This window comes from Artemia franciscana, unplaced genomic scaffold, assembly GCF_032884065.1.
Source record: "Artemia franciscana unplaced genomic scaffold, ASM3288406v1 PGA_scaffold_75, whole genome shotgun sequence".
NCBI classification, from domain to species: Eukaryota; Metazoa; Arthropoda; class Branchiopoda; order Anostraca; family Artemiidae; genus Artemia; species Artemia franciscana.
This window is the reverse complement of record NW_027062711.1, coordinates 399,878-422,893: the sequence shown is the minus strand read 5'-3', so window position 1 is coordinate 422,893 and position 23,016 is coordinate 399,878. Positions and strand designations below refer to the sequence as shown.

Sequence of the window (23,016 nt, the reverse complement as noted above, 5' to 3'; positions counted from 1 at the left end):
TTTCCGTTGGGGAAATATTTTCGCCTGAAGTAGGAATATCCCTACTAAGGACATCCTGAAGTAGGAAGTAGGGATATCCGTGAAAAATTATTTTGATTAGATCTCTGACATAATTTAGCAGTCATCAGAATATAAATGAAGAATAAGTCTATCTTCAAATGAAAGTAATTTCAGGAGAATTTTCCAGTCAGAGACTACAGCAGAAAATTTCCTGGGGGGAATTTCTAGCGAGAATAGAATTGTCCGGGAGGGAGGGATTTTCCAGGGAACTTTTAGTTTTTTCATTATAAAACGATTTCCATCTTTTAAGCTAAATTTTATTTCTTTCTCAAAGAAATGTCAAAAAATAATAAAGCTCCAGTTGCTGATAGTGTGGTAAATGAGTTTCTCAAAATGGTGGCCTCCAGGCTAGAAATAAGCTACTGAAGATTATGAACATGATTTTTGAAAAAGGGAAAGTACCTAACAAAATTAGGAAAACCTTAATTAAACCACTTTATAAGAAAACAGTGATAAAAGGCATTAATTTGGTCTCTGTTGGTAACAATTTACTTAGGAATATAATACTTTTTAGATTGAGAGATTCTGTAGACAGAGTTTTAAGAGAAGAGCATTGCAATAATAGAAAAGGTAAACGATGTGTCGACCAAGTTTTCACTCGTAGGTTAATACTTGAGAAGCGCCATAGCTGTCACACACTTTTGATCCTCAGTTTTATAGGTTATGAGCTAGCGTTCGATTTTGTTGATAGAAGCGCTTTAGCAAAGGTCTTATCCTTATATGGTATTAAATAAAAAAAAACAAGTTTTTTTTAACTGAAAGTAAGGAGCGACATTAAAACTTAAAACGACCAGAAATTACTTCGTATATGAAAGAGGCTGCTTCCTCATCAACGCCCCGCTCTTTACGCTAAAGTTTGACTCTTTCTCTCAATTCTTCTTTTTAAAACAGTAAAAAACTTTAGCGTAAAGAGCGGGGCGTTGACGAGGAAGCAGCCTCTATCATATACGAAGTAATTTCTGGTCGTTTTAAGTTTTAATGTCGCTCCTTACTTTCAGTTAAAAAAACTTGTTTTTTTTTATTTAATTTCTGAACGTTTTTGAATCAATTCATGTTTTGATTTTGGCTCTCCGCAGAGGAATAATTAAAACAAAATTTGCATTTTTTTTTTTTGGCTAAATGGCTTTCTCATAATTTTGATCAAATGATTTTGAGAAAAAAAGAGCGGGGGAGGAAGCCTAGTTGCCCTCCGATTTTTTGGTTAATTAAAAAGGAAACTAGAATTTTTAATTTTTTACGAATATTTTTATTAGTAAAAGATTTACGTAACTTATAAATTAGCTTACGTAAAGAACTTTTGTATTCTCATGTTTTTATTACATATATGAGGGGGCTCGCCCCCTTGTCAGATCCTCGCTCCTTACACTAAAGCTTAAATTTTGTCCCAATTCATTAAGAATGACCCCAGAATCACAAAAGCCGTAGAATAAATAGTTGAAATTACTAAAAATACTTTAGCGTAAAGAGCGAGGTATTAGAAGGAGGTGAGCCCCTCAAATGGGTAATAATTTCTGTTCGTTTTAAGTTTTAATGCTGCTCCTTACTTCCAGCTGAAAGAACTTTTTCATATTTATTTTTTCATTGTTTTTTTTTTAAATAATGCTAGTAAATCCTGCGCTCCCTTCATGGAGATTTTCTTCCCCCATGACAAATTATCGATGGAAAGTTCCCCCAGCATAGCCCCCTCTTCTCAAACCCTCCCCCAACCAAAAAAATCCTCCTGAAAACGCCTGTACACTTCCCAATAACCATTGCTATATGTAAGCACTGGTCAAAGTTTGTAACTTGTTGCCCCTCCCACGGGGACTGTGGGGGAGTAAGTCGTCCCCAAAGACATAGTTATAAGGTTCTTCGACTACGCTGAATAAAATGGCTATCTCAGAATTTTGATCCGTTGACTTTGGGAAAATAATTAGCGTGGGAGGGGGCCTAGGTGCCCTCCAATTTTTTTGGTCACTTAAAAAGGGCACTAGAACTTTTCATTTCCGTTAGAATGAGCCCTCTTGCAACATTCTAGGACAACTGGGTCGATACGATCATCTCTGGGAAAAGAAAACAAAAAAAAACAAAAAAACAAGAAAACAAAAAAACAAATAAACACGCATCCGTGATCTGCCTTCTGGCAAAAAATACAAAATTCCACATTTTTGTAGATAGGAGCTTGAAACTTCTACAATAGGGTTCTCTGATACGCTGAATCTGATGGTGTGATTTTCGTCAAGATTCTATGACTTCTAGGGGGCGTTTCCCCCTATTTTCTAAAATAACGCAAATTTTCTCAGGGTCGTAACTTTTGATGGGTAAGACTAAACTTGACGAAACTTATATATTCAAAATCAACATTAAAATGCGACTCTTTTGATGTAGGTATTGGTATCAAAATTCCATTTTTTAGAGTTTTGGTTACTATTGAGCCGGGTCGCTCCTTACTACAGTTCGTTACCAGAAACTGTTTGATACAAGACAAATACATTATAGTGATGAGTGCTATGTACAAGAATAATACTACTGTGGTTAAGGTAAGAAATGAGGTTAGCAGCTGGTTTTGTATTAAATCAGGAGTTGTTGTTTCTTTATTAAATCAGGAGCAAGGTTGTGTTCCATCCCAATTTATATGAATCAGGTTGATGAATTTTGTCTTAAGGAGCACAGGAAAGGCTTAGCGAGACCACGAAATCCAATGGGTAGGAAAGACTCTCTTGGATTTAAGATTATTCTGATGGTTTATGCAGGTAATCCTCTTCTAGAGTGGGAGGATGTCATAAATAAATATTTAAAGGAAATGAGAACTTCATGGAAGAGTGTAAAGAGAGAGGTATTGAAAAGATTGGGATGGAGGAGCAGTGTGCGTAGTTGTGCTGGCCTCAGGGTGTTTTGTCCTGTGATGAGTTATTATTATTATTATTGGTAGTGTATCAATATATATATATATATATATATATATATATATATATATATATATATATATATATATATATATATATTATTATATATATATATATATATATATATATATATATATATATAGTAAATATGTATAATATTATATAATGTATATATAATATATAATATATATAATATTATATATATTATATAATATATATACATGTATATGTATATACATAATATATATATATATATACATATATATGTATATATAATATATATATATATATATATATATATATATATATATATATATATATATATATATATATATATATATATATATATATATATATATATATATATATATATATATATATATATATATATATATATATATATATATATATATATATATATATATATATGGTACAGCTTATCCTTTTGGGCTAAATGATCGTGTAGCAAAATATGGTGACATGTCTCATGTTGTTGTTAAATGTATTGATGGTTTTATGGACCATCCTTCTTTTACTTGTCCTACTAAACGTAAAAAACGATCGAGAGGACATAGGAAAAATAATAGAAAAAATGAATTAGATGTACATATGCTTTCTATAGATCTATGCCAGCTACTTGAATCTAGGGGTATGATTTCTGTAATAAAATGTCTAAATAATTTATCCAAGAGGAATTTAATCAAACTTTTCTGGATTGTTAAGAATAATACAGCTCTTGATTATAATTTTAAAGTAATATGTGATACAATTTGTATTCTAACTAAAACGAAATTTATTTCAAAAAAGAAAAAGTTCGATAAGATTAGTAATAAGGATAACAGATTATATTTACCTATTAATTTTACTTGTAAGCAGATTGAAGATATTAATTTACCAGAAATTTTAAATCAGCGGCATGTGAAACAGGCCCTTCCTAGTAATTTGAATTATAATGATAGTCCAGTTTTAACTTATAAATTTTCAAAAACTATTGGGCAAATTATTTTTAATTATAATTTAATACTAAAAAGACTAGATAGTGATATAAATTGGAAACCGGTTTGTAATTGTAAGCAACTTGGCCCATTTGTAAATCCTACTTAGAAACATGTTATAACAGGGGACTTGTCAATAATAAAGCAAGATGATCTTCAAATTATAATGAATAAAGGGGCTAATTTCCGTCTTTCTCATCATCTGAAACCATCGAGTGTTCTTGATGGCTTGGAAAATGATTTTGATTTATTTATTGATAAGTGGTGTAAGAAAGAGAATAAAAATAAAGAGAGTTTTCAAAGTTGGAAGAATTTAATTATTAGTAGAATAAGAAATAAAATATATTCTAACTTAAAAAATAGTAACACTAAATCATTATTTTATAATGCGAAGATTAAACAAGCAATTGCTAATCTAAAGAATGAATTTGTAATTGTGCCAGTGGATAAAGCTAATAATAATTTTGCCATAATTTGTCAGAAGCTGTATTGTGATATCTTAAAAAGGGAGTTATGCACAACTAATGTTTACGAAAAGGTAAATATAGAGGATGAGAATTTAATTGAAAAGACTGAAGAAATACTCTTTAAAAATTTTAATATTAAAATAAATGACAATGATAAAAAGTTCCCTTTCCTATACTGGACTGTAAAATTTCATAAGAATCCTCCTAAACCACGGTTTATTGCTGGAGCAGCTAAATGTCCAACCCGCATTGCTGCTACTGACCTTTCTTTAATTTTAAAGGAAATTGTAAATAAACTTAAAACCTATTGTTCTGGTATTAAAAAATTTTCGAATTTTAATCCATATTGGAGTGTTAATAATTCACTGCAGGTGATAGATTCTTTAACAATGGTTTCAACTAAAAGAATTGAGTCTTTCGATTTTGCGACAATGTATATTAATTTATCACTTAATGTAGTGTTTGATAATTTAAAAACTGTTATCAAGAAATTTTTCCTCTTATCTAGTAAAAGGTTCTTAAAAATAGACATTTATAATAAAAAAGCTATATGGACAAATTGCTTTAATAGTACAGTTAACTTGAGATGTTACAGCTTGGATATGATTTTTGAGTTATTGGAATTTGTTTTATACAATACTTATATAAGATTTGGGGGTGATTTGTACAAGCAAATTGTGGGAATTCCCATGGGGGGAATGCCAGCCCATTTATAGCTGACTTGTTTTTAAGTCAACTAGAATATAAATATAGGATGGATAAGAATAATCCAATTAATTTAAAACATGCTTTGTCAAATAATAAAAGATATAAATTTAATATTATATAAATGATATAAATAACGTACATTCACCGCTCTTTTATTATTCTAATAAAAGAGCGGTGAATGTACTATACAGAACGTTATATAAACTAACATTAAATTATGTGTATGTACGTAGGCTTGACTCTTTAACAAGGCCCCTCCTCAGACATGTAGGTCTGTGCCTACATGTCTGAGGGGGGGGGCCTTGTCTTAGAGGCAGCCTACGTATTTAAACATATCATTTTATCAATCTACATTTCATAAAATACGTTATCATGTACTATATTTCTTATAAATTTCTTATAAATATCATGTATATGATATTTTGGTCTAAAATTGTAAGGATTTCATTGATATTTCTAAAAATATATATCCATCAGAGCTTATTCTTGAGCCTAGTCATGGCGCTGGTCATGAAGATCATTTCTTAGATTTAAATATTAATATTTGCGATAATAATAAATTAAGTTTTAAAATGTATAATAAAACGGATGATTTTGATTTTGAAGTGATTAGTTTCCCATTCCCTGAAAGTAATATACACTCAAATATTGCATATTCAGCGTTTTTCTCACAGTTACTTCGTTATGCAAGGATTTGTAGTAATTATATTGATTTTAAAAATAGATGTAAAATCTTAAGCCGAAAATTGATATCAAGAGGTTTTTCTGCAAATAAATTAACTTGGCAATTCAAAAAATTTAGTTTTCATTATTACGAACTTTTAAATAAATATCAAAAGAATTATCTAGAAATACTTAAAGAAATTTTCAACTAATTTCGGAGGTTCGGGAAATGTTGTCCCAGCGCCATTTATTTTGAATTGTGTTTCTAATTGAGCGGATTTTCTTAAAAATTAGCCACATGGTAAAGATGAATTCTATAATTGTTTAGTTCATTCAGGTTTTTTGCAATGTGTTAATATTTGTGATTTGGTAAAATTTATAATATTTAGTTTACCTATTGTTGCTAAAGGGAGGGATATATTAACAGGATAAGCTTGTTTTGGTTTTACTTGGTTGTTTTACATTTGCTGTTTTTTTTCTTTCATAGGCATATATTTTGGGGGTGATACCTGACGCGGGGATGCCATGAATATTCTGTGGTAGCCACAACACTGTGGTGGGTAGAGAATTTAGAGTGGCGAAACCCTATATAGGCCAGTGTATTCTCCTGATGAGCCCTTATGTTGGGTGTTGCCTCTGAATTATTTGTCTATATTATTTTTTCTGTTGTCTGGTAAATGACGACTTATACTTATTGACGACATGACTGCCTGTCTATGGATTATTCTTTATGGGTGATTGTGTGTGGCTATGCTGTTTGACCTATGTGATTGTATGGATGAGTAGGGTTAAGGCCTCATTCAAGTGCTGGTCTATATTAATCACTAATTTAGGAAAACAGTCTTCCTTTTCTCCTTCTGTCTCTCTTTTTTTTTTTTTTTTTTGTGTTTGTGCTGTTGCATTGGGATTTCCCTTTTCATGATATATGTCTATAAATATATGTAGTGATGAGCGACCCGGCTCAAGAGTAACCAAAACTAAAAAAAAATGGAATTTTGACATCAACAGTTACATCAAAAGAATTGCACTGTAATGCTGATATATAAGTTTCATCAAGTTTAGTGTTATCCATCAAAAGTTACGAGCCTGAGAAAATTTGCCTTGTTTGCTAAAAGTCATAGAAAATTACGAAATTATCACGAAAATTCCACCATCAGATTCAGCGTATCAGAGAACCCTCATGTGGACATTTCAAGCTCCCATCTACAAAAATGTGGAATTTTTTATTTTTTGCGAGAAGACAGATCACGGATGCGTGTTTATTTGTTTTTTTTTTGTTTTTTTTTCCAGGGGTGATCGCATCGATCTAGTGGTCCTTGAATGTCGTAAATAAAACGAAAGTCATTTTTTCCGTATACATGGGGGGTATTTCTCGCTCAATTTTTGATCTTTATTGTAAAGTTTCAAAGCCCTATATATATATATATATATATATATATATATATATATATATATATATATATATATATATATATATATATATATATATATATATATATATATATATATATATATATATATATATATATATATATATATATATATATATATATATATATATATATATATATATATATATATATATATATATATATATATATATATATATATATATATATATATATATATATATTATATATATATATATATATATATATATATATGTATATATATATATATATATATATATATATATATATATATATATATATATATATATATATATATATATATATATATATATATATATATATATATATATATATATATATATATATATATATATACTGTGTGGGGTGGCGCTTCGTGCCACCCCAACACCTAGTTGGTGGGGCGCTTCGCGCCCCCCCAAGCCCCCCCCGCGCGCGTAAGTCGTTACGCGCCATATTAGTTTTTTTGTAGTTTTTACCTTTTTTAGTTTTTTCTTCTTTTGTATTAATGCTAAAGCCAAGGTTCAAACCTGGAGCCTCTCGGACCTAGAACCTGAAACATAACGATTTACCAACTCAGCTACTTCGGCTTGAATACATTCGTTTTGAACAGCTTCCTCGGGTGTTGCCACTGTCCCGGTCGTCATTTGTGTCCCGGTCTGTAATTTTTCTTTGGGTGTTTTTTCTTTTTAGTATTTTTTAGTTTTTTACATTTTTTCTTTTTTCAGTTTTCTTTTTCTTCTTTATTTTTCAGCTTCACTATGAAATACATATCGCCGAACCTTTGTTTTTTTAACTAAAATCTGGTAGGCATTGATGACCTTATCCAAGTCAAAATCCCAAACCCAATCATCATCGCTATCATTTTCAGTTTTGATATGTTTTGACTCTCGCTGTCCAGGTGGATCTTCATCTAACTGCGCGGTTTTGCGTTCTTTAGCCTCAAGCCTGTTTCCTTGCTGTTCTTTTGATTCCTCGGCACGCTTTCTTTTCTGACTTTCTCTATCAGCAGCAAGTTTTTTGGCATAGACTCTTTGAGCATCTTCATCGGCTTTTGCCATTGTAAGTTCATCAGTCATTTTAAACTTAAACATTAATAGATTTCTACGTGAACATATATGTCGTAAATATCTTTAATGACGTCACCGTCATAGCAAAAATGACGACAACTAACTTCATGACGTCAGTCGACACAGAAACATGACGTCACCTGACAGACAGACACACAGACAGACAACTTATTTTTATATATATAGATATATGTATATATATATATATATATATATATATATATATATATATATATATATATATATATATATATATATATATATATATATATATATATATATATATATATATATATATATATATATATATATATATATATATATATATATATATATATATATATATATGCTGTCTATGTGTGTTTGTGTCGAGTGACGTCATGTTTGTGTGTCGACTGACGTCATGTTTGTCGACTGACGTCATTATAAGGATTGAGCTGTATGCGTCATGAAGTTGTTTGTCGACTTACGTCATGTTTGTAAACTGATGAAATTACATACCGGGACACAGGGACACAAATGACAACCGGGACACAGGGAATATAAATGACGACCGGGAACCTCAAAGAGAAATTACAGACTGGGACACCCGGACACAAATCACGACCAGGACACAGGGAATATAAATGACGACCGGGACATAGGGACACAACTACAACGGGGACACCGGGGGCACAGGCGGGATATATAAATGACGACCGGGACACAGGGATTGTTCGAATAGAAATTACAGACCGGGACACAAAGGACGACCGGGACACCGGGACACAGGGAATATAAATGACGACCGGGACACTCAAAGAAAAATTACAAACTGGGATACCGGGACACAAATGACGACCGGGACACAGGGAATATAAATGACGACCGGGACACAGGGACACATCATTGGAATAATGAGGTATAGATCTGAATACAGATTGTTTTTCCCATGGACAATTATACGTTTCATGTTCAAGAGTCAGTAAACCTGACAATCTATTTATATGTACAGACAATGGGACAGCGAAGAATGTTGTATATTCGCATGTTTTACGTAGTTAAAAACATATATATATATATATATATATATATATATATATATATATATATATATATATATATATATATATATATATATATATATATATATATATATATATATATATATATATATATATATATATATATATATATATATATATATATATATATATGTCTATTCACAGGTGGGACACAGGGACACAACTACAATGGCGCGTAACGACTTACGCGCGCGGGGGAGCTTGGGGGGCGCGAAGTAGGAAAACAGTCTTTCTTTCTCCTTCTGTCTATCTTTCTTTTTTTTTCTTTTTTTTCATGGTGTAGGTTAGTGTTGTTGCACTGGTGATTTCTTTTTTTTTAATATTATGAAAATATTTTTTCGCATAAATATTTAGTTAAAAACTGAATTAAAATTTTCATGCTTTCTCACTCAGTAATGGGTATTCATTTTTTAAAAAGACCTAAAAATCAGCTCTTAATAAAGGACTTAATAAAGGCTTTTTATAACTAATTCCCTTCTTCAGAAATATTAGAGGAAGTCTTTTTTTCTCCAAATACCAACTTTATAGCATCAAGTAGGCTATTTTCATTGGCCTTATAAAACCCATTCTAGCTTTTCCTCTCTTCTCTTTTCATAGTTCCATGCTAAAAGTATTATGAGTAACACGCGGCTGCTAAGACAAAAAGGTCGTTGGAATAGGATGAGAAATATTTCTGAACCATTATAAAATCTTAGTGTCAAGAGCAGTGGTAAGGAGGAGAGGTCATCTTTATCATAAACGGAATAGTCTCTGTCAGTTTTGAGCTGTAATTTCAGTGTTTTATTTCATTTAACAAAACCTCTTATTCATTTATTACACTAAGGCTTGATTCGGACATACTGCCACTTAATAGAATAAAATCTTTACGATACTACGAATTACTAAATCAGCATTAACTTTTGGGAGAAACTATAATGACCGTAAAACAAAATAACTATTTTTAGTCATTATAGACTGAAGCAAACAATTTAATGGGGTACTAAATAAGAAAAGAAAAAATAAATAAAACCAAAATCCGTGTTTCTTAGTTACTCATTACTCTTTTTTAGTATTACATGACACTCTCTGAGGACATTGCCATAAACAGAGGAGGAAAAACTTTTTTGAGCTTATTACCACCGAATAAGAAACTAATTTAAAGGTTATAATTATAATATGATTTGTGTTGAAATCTAACAAGAACAAAATATGCAGGATAAAATAATTTCAAAATTAAAAAGAAAAAGATTTAACAAAATTTTGTAAAATTATGGGATTGCCATGAAATAGGATCATATTCTTAAAATGTATAACAAGATTACCAACAGGGACTGTTCAGTGCCGCTGAAGTTATGAGAGATGGAAGTAGCCAATAGGAGCCAGTTCAGATTCGCAAAGAAAAAACAGCTGAGAACTGAAAATCCACTGTCTTACATGAATTATATTTGCATTTTTATTTTACCACTTCGACATATTACCTATGCAGAGGATTGGTTCAGAAAGCCAGGAATGGAAAATTTGTTTGAGAAACGGAAATTTCGCTGAATTTCACAATCTTAGTGAGAAGATCCAAAAACAGCCCTTGGAAAACAAACGTGTTCAATCCCAATCAGATCGTCTGTGAAGCATGGGCAAATTAATTTTTTTCTAGAAAAAAATTACTAAATAAATAGGGACAATAGGGATTACCCACGATATTAAAAGGGGCAAGTTGGATACCCAGATTGAAATTCTTTGCATGTCTTATGGATTATAAAAAGGACTTACCAAATACTAAAAATAGTTTTTAAGATGGGAATATCTTCTTCTATTGGATTTGGGAGTTTCCATGCCTTAGAAAACCAGATAGGTCCGTGCATTCACGGACTGTCTAACCAAAGAAAACCAGATAGGTCCGTGCATTCACGGACTGTCTAAGCAAAGAAAACCAGATAGGTCCGTGCATTCACGGACTGTCTAACCAAAGAAAACCAGATAGGTCCGTGCATTCACGGACTGTCTAACCAAAGAAAACCAGATAGGTCCGTGCATTCACGGACTGTCTAACCAAAGAAAACCAGATAGGTCTGTGTATTCACGGACTGTCTAACCAAAGAAAACCAGATAGGTCCGTGCATTCACGCACTGTCTAACCAAAGAAAACCAGATAGGTGACTGTCCTATAATTCATTGAGATCGTATGCGTTAATTTTATTGACTTATGCCTGTTAAGTATTTTTTTTAGCCACTCACATTACTACTAAAGGTGAAACAATTTCCTGAGAGAGAAATAGCCCCCTATTTTGAAATTTCATTGGCTCTCATTTGTGCAATTCAAATGCATAAGACAGAAAAGAATAAAAAATAAGAGCTAAGAGCTCATATGGTACTTGTGACGAGGCGAGAAGAGCTAAGAGCCAAGAGATCATATGGTGTGAGCTCTAACAAAATTCTATGAATCAATAGATTGATTTAAAAAGGAAAATAAGAGGCTTAATGCCGGTCAGGATTTAAAATAAGAGCTCTGAGTCACGATGTCCTTCTAAATATCAAAATTCATTAAGATCCGATCACCCACTCGTAAGTTATAAATACCTAATTTTTTCTATTTTTTCCTCTCCCTTTAGCCCCCCAGATGGTCGAATCTGGGAAAACGACTTTATCAAGTCAAATTGTGCAGCTCCCTGACACGCCTATCAATTTTCATCGTCCTAGCACGTCCAGAAGCACCAAACTCGCCAAATCACTGAACCCCTCCCCCCAACTCCCCCAAAAAGAGTGACTCCAGTACGATTCTGTCAATCACGTATCAAGGAAATTTGTTTATTCTATCTACCAAGCTTCATCCCGATCCCTACACTCCAGGTGTTTTTCCAAGATTTCCCCCTCAAACTCCCCCCAATGTCAAACGATCTGGTTAGGATTTGACATAAGAGCTCTGAGACATGAATTCTTTCTAAAAATCAAATTTCATTAAGAACCGATCATCCATTCGTAAGATAAAAATACCCCAATTTTCACGTTTTCCAAGAATTCCGGTTTCCCCCTCCAACTCCCCCCAACGTCACAGGATCTGGTCAGAATTTATATAGGAACTTTAAGGACACAAGATCCTTCTAAATATCAAATTTCATTAAGATCTGGTCACCTTTTCGTAAGTTACAAATACCTCAATTTTCAAAATTACCCCCCCTCCAATTACACCAAAGAGAGCAGATCCGGTCCGGTTATGTCAGTCACGTATCTTAGACAGGTTTTTTTTCTTCCCATCCAGTTTCATCCTGATCTCACCGCTTTAAGTATTTTCTAAGAATTCCGGTCCCCCCCAACTCCCCCCCCCAATTACGCTTGATCTGGTTGAGATTTAAAATAAAAGATCTGAGTTACGATGTCCTTCTAAATATGAAGTTTCATGAAGATCCGATCACTCCTTCGTAAGTTAAAAATACGTCATTTTTTCTTATTTTTCAGAATTAACCCCCCCCCCCCCAATAGATCAGATCCTTTCCAATCATGTAAATCACGTATGTAAGACTTCTGCTTATTTTTCCCACCAAGTTTCATCCCGATCCCTCCAATCTAAGCGTTTTCCATGATTTTAGGTTCCCCCACCCCAAACTTCCCCCAATGTCACCAGATCTAGTCAGGATTTAAAATAAGAGCTTTGAGACACGATATCCTTCGAAATATCAAATTTCATTGAGATCCGATAACCCGTTCGTATGTTAAAAATACCTCATTTTTTCTAATTTTTCAGAATTAACCCCTCCCCCAACTACCCCAAAGAGAGCGGATCCGTTCCGGTTATGTCAATCATGTATCTAGGACTCGTGATTATTTTTTCTACCAAGTTTCATCCCGATCCCTCCACTCTAAGTGGTTTTTCAAGTTTTAGGTTTCCCCCTCCCAACTCCCCCCCCAATGTCACCAGATCTGGTCGGGTTTAAAATAAGAGCTCTGAGACACGATATCCTTCTAAATATCAAAATTCATTCAGATCCGATCACCTGTTCGTAAGTTAAAAATACCTCATTTTTTCTAATTTTTCAGAAATAACCCCCCCCCCAACTATCCCAAAGAGAGCGGATCCGTTCCGTTTATGTCAATCATGTATCTAGCATTTACGTTTATTTTTCCCACCAAGTTTCATCCCGATCCCTCCACTCTAAGTGTTTTCCAAGTTTTAGGTTCCCCCCTCCCAACTCCCCCCAATGTCACCAGATCCGGTCGGGATTTTAAAATAAGAGCTCTAAGACACGATATTCTTCTAGACATTAAATTTCATTGAGATCCGATCACCCGTTCGTAAGTTAAAAATACCTCATTTTTTCTAATTTTTCAGAATTACCCCCCCCCAACTACCCCAAAGAGAGCGGACCCGTTCCGATTATGTCAATCATGTATCTGGGACTTGTGCTTATTTTTCCCATCAAGTTTCATCCCGATCCCTCCACTCTAAGTGTTTTCCAAGCTTTTAGGTTTCCCCCTCCAACTCCCCCCAGTGTCATCAGATCCGGTTGGGATTTAAAATAAGAGCTCTGAGACACAATATCATTTCAAACATCGACTTTCATTAAGATCCCATTACCCATTCATAAGTTAAAAATACTTCATTTTTTCTATTTTTTCCGAATTAACCGGCCCCCACTCTCCCCCAGATGGTCAAATTGGGAAAACGACTATTTATAATTTAAGCTGGTCCCGTCCCTGATACGCCTGCCAAATCTCATCGTCCTAGCTTACCTGGAAGTGCCTAAAGTAGCAAAACCGGGACCGACAGACAGACCGACAGGCAGACCGACAGAATTGGCGATTGCTATATGTCACTTGGTTAATACCAAGTGCCATAAAAATCAAATCCTGATTAATTGAACTTTCTGTTTGTAATTTTGGTACGAAAACTAGCCAGCAAAAATAGCGGAAACTTTAAAGAACGGAACACTTGAACTTAGTTGGTTGAAATTGTAAATCACCTGTGACGTATTTGGTCAATTCAGTCACATTGTTCCTTATTTTGAAAGAAAATTTCCCTGTATCTAACGCTTTGATTCTTTAGAGCCTCCTGTTTGGAAAATAAGTCTTTAAAAAGCCAGTAAGAGAAAACAGAAAGTTTGAATTTCGCTCGTTACGATACTAATCCCTTAGCGATGTATTTTGGCAAATCAATCACATTATTACTTATTTCCAAGGATAGAGACAGTCTCTAAAAATTTTATTGGTTTTAAAACCTCCTGTTTGCAATATAAGCTAAAAAAAGACTGAAAGGTTAAATTTCCGTCTGGCTGCTTGTCCTTTGGATAAATTTAAACTAGTAAAAAGAATAAAAAGTATTTGAGCCTTTGGATTTCTTACAAGTGTTATATTTGTCTTAATGACTTGACAGCAGTGTCTATCTTCCCCATCTTCTATAGCGGGGAAATACTTAAGTAGCCTAATGCCCAGAAATATTATGCCCACCTTAAATAAAAAGCTTCTTACCAAAAATACCAATAGTAAATGAAACAACTCCAATAACATATATTTCCTTCATTGTGATCCTTAATAGACTGATCGCTGACAATTTTTTATTCCTATCAAAATTATCTTATCACATTTGGATATTTTCGTCTCTTTCCATTTGCACTCATTGCTAATTTCTATATTTGACTAGGGATTTGATATAAGTGCCAACTGAACACAAAACGACCTTTGCATTTACGAAAGTTATCTTTTATAGTGAAGTTTCCCATTCTTCATATTTTTAATGAAGAACGAGGAAATATGGGGATAGCATAATTGCGAAAACGAACATTACAACCAGTCAAAAACGAAAGTGAAGAGCTAAGAAATATGGGGTTCAAAGCTAAGCGGCAAAATAAATTACTATGGGTTAAGAACAAAATAAAAGTAAATAGCAAAGTTTTTATGCACAAAGTTTTATGCTATGAATTCAGACTATAGTTCTACAATATAAGATGTCATTTATATGCCAAAATTTCTTCTCGTTTTTCAAAAGACTTAATATTTCCAACCACTGTGAGTTAAATGTGCTAAACACATTTCTTCTGGGAGCTGCTGGACGAAAAAAAAAATTGTTTGAAAAATATGGCACACGGAAGAAAGGCTTTGACTTTTTCTTATTTAGAACAGTAAAAGACGAACCGTGGAGAATCAGGAAGTATAGTCAGTCGAAAATTATACAATAGCCGAGAAAAGCATCTTTTCAGCAGACATGTGTCATACTACTGTTTCAAAAGATACGTGACTTGCTTAATTATGCATGTGTTGATTGCAGTATTTAAGTCACTAGCGGCTAGATTTTGCTCTTTATTTTAAAACAGCTGTCACAGGGCACAGAGTGAATACTAAGCTAAAATACTATTTAAGATTATATTATCGAATAATCCAAGAGAGGTGTTAGTTAACTTTCACCTATTCCCTGCAAGTTATAAGAGACAACTTCTGGCAGGTATGCAGTGAAGCTGACTATACCACAAATCAGAAAATGATTTTAATAAAGCATACTAAAAGGTGTCAATACAAATGAAATAGTTTAAAAAAGTTTAGAAAAAACCTTTCACAGAGATACGGAGTTTTGAAATCACCTCTTTACTGAGAGCTTATGGATATGTAGTTGAGACACGGAACATGGAAATACTCAATTCCCTTGTATAAAACAGGAAGTTCTGTTAGGAAATAAAGTATAAATGCAACGTTTTAAGATAAAAATTTCTTCTTGATCTTTCAGATTTCTTATCAATAACTGGAATTTGGACAGTTTTGGTATAATAATCGTTATGTAATTTAATTATTTATTTTATGGACTAATTACTTGTTGATGCTTTTACTTGTAACCTTTCGAGCAAAGTCTTGTACTGTTTGTTTTGCGTTGATCATTATAAATGCAATCAATATTTAACCTACTTCTTCCTTTCTAAAACTAAGCACGTTACACCTCCTTCTAATTGGTTTAGGTAGCCTTACTACCAAGACACTACTCATAGTTTAAAAATCTATTTACTTTATAATGTTTGTTTACAATGATCAAGCATATGCTAATTAACTTCAATATTTTGATTATTGCTGGCTAATGTTTGTTCTTTATTATCAAACCGTGCTTACATAAAACAGAGTAAATGCTGAAAGAAAATATTTTTTGAGAATGTGCCATTGAGTAATTCAAGGTAAGCATTAGTTCCCTATACCTATTCTCATTAATTTAGAGGACACAACTTTTGACAGGTGAGTAGTAGGAATCAGACATACCAATATCAAGAGTCAGAAACTGATTAAAAAAAAATAAATTAAAAGTTGTTAAATGTAAATGGCAAAATGTTAAAAATAAAAAGAACATTTAACTGAGATTCTGAGTTTTAAAATAACCACTTTACTGAGAGCTTATGGATTTGTAGCTCAGCCACAGAGCTTGGAAATAACGATTTCCCTAATATAAAACAGGAAGCACTATCAGAAATTAAAGTTTATATTCCCTGTTTTAAGATAAGTGATTTTTTTATATTTGAGCTTTTTTATCGATAGTTTGAATTTGGTTGTTTTGGTATAGTAAGTGCTTTATGATTTAGTTGTTATTTTAGGAAAAAATACATGTTGATACCTTTACCTCTAGAAATTTTTAGGTCCAGTCCTGTACCGTTTGTTTGCATAGAACCTAGTAAATGTAATCAAAGTTTAATCTGTATCTTTGTTTCTAAAATTCGGCAGGTTAGGTCTCCTTCCAATTATTTTAATACCGTTGCTACCAAGATGCTACCCATAGTTTAACAATCTATTGACTTCATAATCTTTGGTAATAATAGAGATCACACTGATAACTTACTTTATAATATCTGATGGCAGACAGGACACAGCACTCCAGAGGGTATGATGGGTTCTTCAATTAAATCAAAAATGGCTATATCAAATGGGGAAATAATGATAACCTCACTTTTAGAGCAAGGCTTGAATTAGCCAAAAATTATAGTGAAATACGTGGGTTGTAGCCATTGTAGCAGTTGCAGTAAGCATTGCATTGTAACAGTAAGCAATTTTTAGGGGGAAGTTGAACTATATCAAAATTTTCGTAGGTATGTAGATTGTCAAAAGAGCATATCAGCAGTATCTTAGGAAAAGATTGGTACGTGAATTTGAAACTAACAGGGCTTGTTGTGGTGGGAGGGGGGTTCAACTAACCAAACGAAAATTTTTGCATCCGAATGCTACAACTTCTACTTAGACAACTACTACTACTGCTGCTATTATTACTACTTCTACTACTACTGCTGCTACTAAGGCTACAGCTACATTTTTAATTTTGGTACTATTATTACTACTCTTACTGCTATTACTGCTGGTACTACCGCTACTTCTACTATGGCTAAGTATATCAACAGAGCAGAAATTAAGGTGAGTAGGGCTGGGTTTTGAAATAACTACTTCACTGAGAACTTATGGACTTATAGCTGAGACTCAACGCTTGGAAATACCACTTTCCCTACTATTGTACAGGACGTGCTATCAGGAGTTAAAGTATATATGTCCTGTTTTAAGATAAGTGATTTTTCTTGATATTTGAGCTTTTTTCGATAGTTGGAATTTATTATTTTATGTAAAAAAGCTTAGTTTTTTTGTAAAAAGCTTTTTTTATGTAAAAAGCTTAGTTTTTTTCCTTTTCCTTTTTTTGTTTTCGTATGCAGAATTGATATCGCTTCATGTTAGTTGTTTGACATATTAAAAATAAGTTTTTTTTTTAAACTGAAAGTAAGGACCGACATTAAAACTTATAACGAACAGAAATTACTCTGTATATGAAAGGGGCTGTACCCTTTTCACACCCCCACTCTTTGCGCTAAAGTTTTTCACTGTTTTAAAAAGTACAGTTGAGAGAAAGAGTCAAACTTTTTCATATACGGAGTAATTTCTGTTCATTTTAAGTTTTAATGTCGCTCCTTACTTTCAGTTAAAAAAACTTGTTTTTTATTTAATTTCTGAACGTTTTTGAAATAATGCAAGTTTTGATTTTGGCTCTCTGCACATGAAGAATTAAAATAAAATTTGCACATTAATTTTTTTGCCTGAATGGCTTTCTCATAGTTTTATTCGGACGATTTTGAGAAAAAAAGAAGTGGGGAGGAGGCCTAGTTGACCTCTAATTTTTTGGTTACTTAAAAAGTCAACCAGAACTTTTAATTTCTTACGAATTTTTTATTGTTAAAAAATATTCGTAAGTTACGAATTAAGCTACGTAACGACTTTCTATATTCGTATGTTTCTGTTACATTATGAGTGGGCTCGCCCCTTCGTCAATACCTCGTTCTTAACGCTAAAGCTTAAACTTTGTCCCAATTCCTTAAGAATGACCCCTGAATCGGAAAGACCGTAGAATAACACTTTAATGTAAAGAGCGGAGTAATAGGAGGAGGTCAACCTCTCATATGCGTAACCATTTCTGTTAGTTTTATGTTTTAATGCTACTCCTCACTTTCAAATAAAAAAACTATCATATTTATTTATTCATTGTTTTTTAAATAATGCTCGAAAATACTACGCCCCTTAATAGAAATTATCTTCCCTCATGACAAGTTCCTCCGTTGAAAGATCCTCCCACTTAATCCTCTCCCCTCAATCCCTCTCCTCCAATCGAAAAAATAACCCTGAAATCGTCGGTACATTTCCCAGTATATTAAATAAAATATATTATGTTTTATCTATGTATTAAATAAAAAACAAGTTCTTTAACTGAAAGTAAGGAGCGACATTAAAACTTAAAACGAACAGAAATTACTCCGTATATGAAAGGGGCTGTTTCCTCCTCAACGACCCACTCTTTACGCTAAAGTTTGACTCTTTCTCTCAACTCTACTTTTTGAAACAGTAAAAACATTTAGCGTAAAGAGTGGGGCGTTGAGGAGGGAACAGCCCGTTCATATACGGAGTAATTTCTTTTCGTTTTAAGTTTTAATATCGCTGCTTACTTTCAATTAAAAAAAAATTGTGTTTTTATTTAATTTCTGAACGATTATGAATTAATGCATGTTTTGATTTTGGCTCTCCGCACATGACTAATTAAAACAAAATTTGCATATTAATCTATTTTTTGGCTAAATGGCTTTCTCATAGTTTTGATCAGACGGTTTTGAGGAAAAAGGAGCGGGGAAGTAGGCCTAGTTACCCTCCAATTTTTCGGTTACTTAAAAAGGCAACTAGAATTTTTTATTTCTTACGAACGTTTTTATTAGTAAAAAAAAATATGCGTAACTTACGAATTAAGCATCGTAACGAGCTTTTATATTCGTATGTTTTCATTACGCTTATGAGGGGGTTCGTCCCCTCCTCAATGCCTCGCTCTTTACACTAAGCCTTAAATTGTGCCCCAATTACTTAGGAGTGAGCCCTGAATCACAAAGGCCGTAGAATAAATAGTTGAAATTCATAAAATTGCCCTAGTGTAAAGAGCGAGGTATAAGGAGGTGGTGAACGCCTCATATGCGTAATAGTTTCTTTTTTTCAGTTTTAATGTTGCTCTTTACTTTCAATTGAAAAAACTTTTTATATTTATTTTTCATTATTGAAAAAAAAAATTATAAAAAATCCTGTGCCCACTTCATGGAAATTTTCTTCCCCATGACAAATTCCCCCGTGAAATGTTCCCCCCACACAACCCCCTCCCACCAGTCCCCAAAAAGAAGAATCCATCTGAAAGCGTCTGTACATTTCCCAATAACCATTACAATTATGTAAAAACTGGTCAAAGTTTGTAACTTGCAGCCCCTCCTGTGGGGACTGTGGGAGAGTAAGACATCCCCAAAGACATAGTTATTAGGTGTTTCGACAATGCTTTAATAAAATAGCTATCTCAGAATTTTGATCCTGCGACTCTGGAAAAAATGACTGTGGGCGGGGGCCTAGGTGCCCTTCAATTTTTTCGGTCACTTAAAAAGGGCACTAGAAATTTTAATATCCGTTAGAATGAGTCCTCTCGCGACATTCTAGGACCACTGGGTCGATACGATCACCCTTGGGGAACAAAAACGAAAAAAAAAACAAATATACACGCTTCCGTGATCTGTCTGTCTTCTGGCATAAAATACAAACTCCACATTTTTGTAGATAGGAGCTTGAAACTTCTACAATAGGGTTCTCTGATACTTCAATCTGATAGTGTTTTCGTTAAGATTCTATGAATTTTAGGGGGTGTTTCCCCCTATTTTCTTAAATAAGGCAAATTTTCTCAGCCTCTTAAATTTTGATGGGTAAGACTAAACTTGATGAAACTTATATATTTAAAATTAGCATTATAATACAATTCTTTTGATGTAACTATTGATATCAAAATTCTGTTTTATAGAGTTTGGGTTACCATTGAGCCGGGTCGCTCCTTAGTACAGTTCGTTTCCACGAACTGTTTGAAACACTGGTCAAAGTTTGTAACTTGCAGCCCCTCCCACAGGAACTATGGGGGAGTAAGTCGTCCATAAAGAAATAGTTATTATGTTTTTCCACTATGCTGAATAAAATGACTATCTCCTAATTTTGATACGGCGACTTTGAGAAGAAAGCGCGTGGAAGGGGGCCTAGGTGCCGTCTAATTTTTTGGTCACTTAAAGAACGCACTAGAACTTTTAATTTCCGTTAGAATGAGCCCTTTTGCGTTATTCTAGGACCACTGAGTCGATACGATCACCCCTGGAAAAAAAACAAAAACAAAAGAAACAAAACGAACAAACACACAAACAAACACGTATCTGTAATCTGTCTTCTGACAAAAAAAAATACAAAATTCCAATTTTTTGTAGATAGGAGCTTCAAGCTTCTACAGTAGGGTTCTCTGATACGCTGAATCTGATGGTGTGATTTTTGTTAAGATTCCATGACTTTTAGGGGGATTTTCCTCCTATTATCTAAAATAAGGCAAATTTTTTCAGGCTCGTAACTTTTGATGGGCAAGACTAAACTTGATGAAACTTGTACATTTAAAATCAACATTAAAATGCAATTCTTTTTATTTAACTATTGGTATCAAAATTCCGTTTTTTAGAGTTTCAGTTACTATTGAAAGGGGTCACTCGCTAATACAGTTTGGCAAGGACTGTTTGGTAATTAACATCTGTTATTCGACTAACAGCTGTTTGCGAAATAAGAAAGTTTCTGATTCTACTGTTTTTGTTTAAGTTACGAAATAATCGTTTCCTCAAAAAGCTCCTTTTTTTGTCATTTCAAGTCTGGGTGATAAAAAGAACATTTCAGAAAAAGCGTGTCTTCACTCTTTCGAGATCGATTTCCAGAAATAACAGATTTCTCTTCAAGGAGTGCAACTCAACTTTTTTCAAATTTAAACTTTTTTTTTCAATTTAAAATATACAAAAACAACTTTATGCCCCAACAGAAAGCAGAGCTCTATGTAAACCTTTACAAATCTTAGGGAAATATTAGGGCTTTATGTTGCATATCCCCTTTCTTGCCGTAGAATGATTTTCTGATCGTTGATATTAACCTCCAATTATTTTTGTATTTAGTTGACTAGATTGACGCCAAGAAAATAAATTATATGTTTTGGTTATCTTTTTTATTACAAAATTTACGGAATAATTGTCGATCTAATTATGCTGTACGATATTATTTTGTTTTATAATGAAACAATCTGATATTTGTACGGATAGGATAATAAGGAACTGGGGAAAATAACGCTTAACTTGTGTCAACATGACGAGAGTTTAGTTAAAGAACTAACAATAAGTTAATAATTCACCAATAACCTCGTTTGCAAGTTAAAACTGGAAAAAATGACTCAACTGAAATATGTACCGGAAGTGTTATTTAGTACGTTTATTAAAGGCAACCTTGTACGTTCATTTTTGGTCAAAGAAGCCTTACGGAGAAAAAGGATAAGTTCAAGAGGAATACCTAGAAATAGGTTGAGTACAGAAAAGTATCTGAAAAGATTACCGATAATATGTGCCCGGGATGAGTCTGATTTAGCTAATCAAGCTCTATATCTCACAGGTGGTGAATTCCACGTACGTCCTATGGGATCCACTTCTAAAGCATACGTGTTTGACCTTGCTGTACAAGAAAAAAACCATGCAATGAGAAGATTGTTGGAATTAGGGGTAAAAACAGAACAACGCCTATTTTAAAATTGTCATCATTTAATGAGCCAACTGAACCATAAACTTCTTGGTCTCATCCTACATCACGAGACCACCAAAACGTATTTCCGAGAGGTTGAGACTGAATGGTTCAACGAGCCCATCATCACCATTTTGAGTTCTATCTCTTTTGGATCTGCTTATAAATTTACAGGCCAGTAAACATAAAAAATTTCCATAAATTAATCCCAGCAAGAAAATCAATAAAAACCTTTAAAGTCCTTGCAGGTCAATTCCAAGGAACTAATATTTAAAAGCTTTCCTCCGTGAAATACGCGATCTCGAAGCTTTCAAAATAACAAAGAAAAATACCCCCCACTTTCCATTATTGGAATTTTTACTTAGTCCAATAATTGATGGACTGAGGCCTGCAACTATTGTAAATTCATCCATCAGGCATGAGCACGATAGACTTTATCAAACGTAGAGTGGGATCAGAGCAGTAAATAGCGACGAAGACCACACTGCCTTTCCATCACAAACACTAAAAACAAGAAACACAAAAAGTCCCAATAATTGTGATTCCCTTTGTAATGCAGTATATTGAGGTAATATAAAAATAAGCTTCTAAATACCCGTTAATGTAACAATA

The 23,016-nt window shown here is 33.2% G+C and overlaps 1 protein-coding gene across 1 annotated transcript in view; it reads right to left on the bottom strand.

Annotated features, from left to right (window-relative positions):
- Positions 1-14,881, bottom strand: part of LOC136042206 (uncharacterized) — a 33,591-nt gene extending 18,710 nt beyond the window's left edge. Inside the window, exon 1 of the mRNA XM_065727141.1 lies at positions 14,779-14,881. Coding sequence (XP_065583213.1) covers positions 14,779-14,830 — 52 coding nt within the window. The 5' untranslated portion in view covers positions 14,831-14,881. The remainder of the gene's footprint in view (positions 1-14,778) is intronic.
- Between the last annotated feature and the right edge of the window lie 8,135 nt (positions 14,882-23,016).